Raw genomic sequence first — 3170 nt, forward strand, 5'->3', positions numbered from 1 at the left:
GAATAACGAAGCGAGAAAGTGAAATAATCGCAATGGGGAAGAACATTTAGGAAGTGATTACCAATGTTCATCACAGGAAAGTTTCTATAATCAAGTGCCACAGATTACTCAAACCACAAAACCAAGCAGTGCATGATTTAAAAACTAAAATTCCACTGCCCAAATAGGAAAACTGCATCACTTAATACTGTCGATAAGAGAACCAAAAAAAATATGTTCCCTTGCATTGACTCCTTTATCAACTCCTCGTCCTTCTTGTATTCATAAATTCTGCACACAAAATAAAGTATCGGGTTGGTTTTTACTATCTTTCCATCAGACAGACTGACTTCTTCTCACACTGTTCTTCCAGGAGCTGATGATGTTGCACTCAAGGGACCCGATCCAGCCAAAAATTAACGTTGGAATGAGATGGAATAGGAGCCAGTATTTGGATCTTGAACAGCTTTGAAGTTGTCAACGCTCATGCCAAAGCGGCCCAGCAAAGAGTTCCCCATATCTTTCAGCTTTCCTGCTCACCAGGAAGAAATTCAAATTTGATGCAGGATCAGAAGACACACACATTGCTCAGTAAAGATGACAATGAAGTTCATAGCCAATGAAAAGAGAGCACATAGCCAAGACAAACACAATGGCACGACTTCACAACTATAAAGCACTTAAGCTCCTTCAATAAAAATGAGGCGCTGCATGATTTTGATAAGAACAAAGCTTTTGAGATATCATCACATTGATTAAAATATTTTCTTATTCACCTTGCTTCCGCAACTTTGATATCTGTCAAACAAAAAACTAACTAAAAAAAAAAGTGAAAGTGAATGAACAACCACTAAATAGCAAATAACAGATAAGGACAAGGACAAAAAATTCTAATTGAAGAAAACTTAATCGTGAAACTACTTTCATTTTATCTGTTCTATGCGGACCAAGTGCAGCCTAAAAATGAAATTCTATAAATTTAAGGCAAAACACACAACAAGACTACTTACTAGATTGATATAATCACCGAGAGAAAAAAAGAAAAAGAAAAAGAGAAGACATTAGAACCTAGAGTGTTTTTTTAGCAAATGATGAACTGTTGAAGAGACATTAATCTAGTTAATGCCTCACCACTGGTAGCCTCAATGTTATAGAAGATTCGAGGGGAGTAATAGGTGTTTAAAAGCCTCTTTGGCCCCTTGCTTTTCTTGTTTTAAACAATCTGCTTTAAAGTAAAGCACTAAAAAATGTGCTTGGTTGATATTTTAAAAATCAGGAATTCAAAAGAACTTTTGAGGGCGAAAGATGCTTTTTATAAAAACAGGTTAGAGGTATATTAGCTTCCACTTCAAAAAGTATAAAAAATATTTTTTTTTGGGATGAAGGCTGGTTATTTTATTTAAAAGAAAGAAAAACTTTAAATATTTTAAAATTTACATAGCACTTAGCAAATATTTAATTACATGGTTAATTTAATAACCTTAAATATTTTAAAATTAACTAACCGTAATTTTTTTAATTTAACTATATTAGTTCCCTACTTGTATGGATCTTAATTAAATTATTTTATACTTATATTTACTAAAAAAATAACTATAATGTTTTAATTATTATTTCTTTTTTACTTGTAATTTTTTTATGACATTTGTTAGATTTTCAAAGGATCCATTTTTAAACAATTCATTTAGTTTCTTTAAGAAAATGTTTAATTTCATAAAAAAAAAAATTTAAGTTTTGTCCAAAATAATAATGTGTTTGATCTCATAGCACGACACGACACAAGGGCTAAAAGGGCTCTAGTTTCACTACTGTGCTTTTATGGTTTTTTTTTTTTTAGTTTCCTCTTCTGCCTGTAAAAGGAGTGGGTGCATGTTGAGAGGGAGAGGAAAAGTAAGAAGGCTTAAGTTTTAGCCTATTGAAATTGAAAGAACCATCTTCCAGTATTCAACGCAGACTCGGTGCAATATAATTCTAATTACACAGGCTTCTACCAAATGAAAAGAAATTGTATTCAAGAATGTTGAAACAAAAGGGCAAATAAAAGGCACCATAAAAGTTGCTCTTTTCTTCTTACCAATCATCTCTTCCTTCATCTTTTCTCGCTTAGCGGCAGCCAGTGGCTCCAAGCGGCGAATGGTTCTCTTAGCTTGGTCATTTGAAGGATCCAATTCCAAGATTTTTTTCATATCTGCAAATAACAATAATTAAAATTTTTCTTTCTTGACAAATAGAATCCATGTTTTAAATCTCAAGAATCCAGACTCACCAGCAATAGCCTCCTCGAAATGTTCAAGCTTTTCATGAGCCTCTCCTCTTCTAACAAGAGCTTTCATGTAAGAAGGATTTAATTCTAATGCTTTTGAGCATTCCTTGATCGTGTCCTCAAATTTTCCCTTAAACCCCCAAAAAAACATATTTAATCAATTTCAATTTCTGTAAGCTTTAATTGTTGTGGTGTCAAATCAAACAATTAGACACAAATTAACAATCACAACATCGATACCAATTTCAAGAAACAAACGCCGCGATTGGAATGGCAAACGGAACGCAACTCAATGGATGATGGCACGTCCGGTGGGGAAACTTGTAAAGCCACATCATACTGTAATAATGCCTCCTCATATTGCCCATTTCCAAACAACCTATTCCCTTCCAACTTTGCTTCATTTGCTTCCTCTATACCTCTCTGTTTTAAGAACCAAATTAAATAACTAATAAATGGAGAAAGAAACATCGATTTTGCCTCCTTATCAGCCGATTAAAATGAGAGCGAGTGAAAACCTGAATCAATTCGTCGTGGTTTTGAGTATCTTGTTTTGGCTGATCCTCAGTGGTGTTTTTGCTACTGATTTCTTTATTGACATTTTCTTCCTGCTCTTCTTCGTTGTCGCTGACTCCGCTTTCGCTTGCCGTTTCAAATCCATCGGAATCGCTTCCCTTCACTGCTGCTGCTGCTTTCGTTGTCGTTGTGGTGGTTTCGCTGCTGGTCGAATCCGTCGTCGTTTTTGATGTTGATGGTGCTGGTTGAGGAGGTTTCGGGGTACTTTCGAGTACGGTTTCTTCTGGATCGATCACCACCATTGTTTTGTTTCTGCAGAGAGAGAGGTAGTGGTGGTGATTGAGTTATTTAATCAAGCTCACGTTCTCTCTCCCCAATACGAAAGGAAAGGAAAGAATCAAATGATCAAAAT

At 35.0% G+C, this 3170-nt stretch overlaps 1 protein-coding gene across 1 annotated transcript; it reads right to left on the minus strand.

Moving 5' to 3' along the window:
- On the minus strand, window positions 1-3170 carry LOC105121233 (tetratricopeptide repeat protein 1). Its single transcript, XM_011019791.1, has 5 exons — window positions 2761-3170; window positions 2483-2665; window positions 2246-2372; window positions 2054-2167; window positions 1-511 (listed from the first exon to the last, which is right to left on the minus strand). The coding sequence occupies exons 1-5, from the start codon at window positions 3058-3060 to the stop codon at window positions 396-398; spliced, it is 840 nt and encodes a 279-aa protein (XP_011018093.1). The 5' UTR covers window positions 3061-3170; the 3' UTR covers window positions 1-395.

This window comes from Populus euphratica, unplaced genomic scaffold, assembly GCF_000495115.2.
Source record: "Populus euphratica unplaced genomic scaffold, PopEup_1.0 scaffold31.1, whole genome shotgun sequence".
Lineage (NCBI taxonomy): Eukaryota > Viridiplantae > Streptophyta > Magnoliopsida > Malpighiales > Salicaceae > Populus > Populus euphratica.